Below are 1,078 nucleotides of genomic sequence, written 5' to 3'. Positions count from 1 at the left end.
CACAAATGTTACATATGTCTGACAATTAGGTAAGAGAATCAGAACTACACTCATTGCCACCAGTTGTTTTTTTGTTTGTTTGTTTTTACTAGCAGTCTAACTCCATTTGACCCACAAATCTGAAATAAAACTAAAAATATATGTGTATTTCAAAAAGCCCCTGTGGTCTTGCTATTTTCCTTGTCTTTCATAAAACTCAGTAAGGTGTTTTTAAAAGATGAGATGTGACTCAGTTCCAGGTGAGGGGTGTCAAGTTTACAACCAGTACTATGATTACCAGGCTGTTTATTAGAAAGTCTTACCTTCTGCCACTGCTTGAAATCTGAAAAAATTGAAGTGAATATATTTCCTTTATTAGAGGATAAAATGTCTCTTTCACTGAAAGAAGAAAAACAAGCAAGAGAAAGGTCTCAGAACAAGGTACAAACAAAAATCATCCTATATAACAATTGGTATTATGTTTCTCCTCAATGATTTTCAAGCATGCTTTCCAGGTCCAGCCTCTCTCCCCATAGGCATTTATCTTTAAATTGATAAATATAAATATACATTCAGATTCTAATCAGATCTGAGCAACCAAGTTACAGGGTCATGGGCCACAATAGTATTTTTTTAAAGGTGGTCTCTGGGTCTTCGGAATTCAAAATTAGACCATCATAAGAAGAATTCCTGTAACTACAGCTGCCAAAACAATATATAAATAGAAAGGAAGCCTAACGAATGATTAAGACTCAACATTTAGTCACGATTCCCAACTTCTAGTAAGAGTTTCCTTTGATTTCTCTGAAGTCTCACAAAAAGAAAGCTATTGATAAAGAAGTTCCTGAACAGAAAGGGAGAACAGACCACAGCCACCTGTGTACCGCTCTCAGCTAAGAGTCAGCAAACAATAGAAATGGGCAATGGTAGCCAGCAAGCTTGGAGATGAACCAGCTTCAGGTTCCCAAACTTCCAAATCTACCAAATGGGAAACCATTGTTTCAGTTTGAAATGGAAATGGTAACTAAATACCTCTCAACAGACAACACATCTTAAAATTTTTAAAAACCTTAGAAATCATCTGGTCCAGGCTGCATCC

The 1,078-nt window shown here is 36.2% G+C and overlaps 1 protein-coding gene across 1 annotated transcript in view; it reads right to left on the bottom strand.

Annotated features, from left to right (window-relative positions):
* Positions 1 to 1,078, bottom strand: part of AXDND1 (axonemal dynein light chain domain containing 1) — an 88,671-nt gene that overhangs the window by 26,287 nt on the left and 61,306 nt on the right. Inside the window, exon 14 of the mRNA XM_008592051.1 lies at positions 303 to 378. Coding sequence (XP_008590273.1) covers positions 303 to 378 — 76 coding nt within the window. The remainder of the gene's footprint in view (positions 1 to 302; positions 379 to 1,078) is intronic.

The sequence above is a fragment of the Galeopterus variegatus genome, unplaced genomic scaffold (assembly GCF_000696425.1).
Source record: "Galeopterus variegatus unplaced genomic scaffold, G_variegatus-3.0.2 Scaffold7539, whole genome shotgun sequence".
Lineage (NCBI taxonomy): Eukaryota > Metazoa > Chordata > Mammalia > Dermoptera > Cynocephalidae > Galeopterus > Galeopterus variegatus.
The sequence above is the reverse complement of the archived record's forward strand: the minus strand, read 5'-3'. Positions and strand labels throughout refer to the sequence as shown.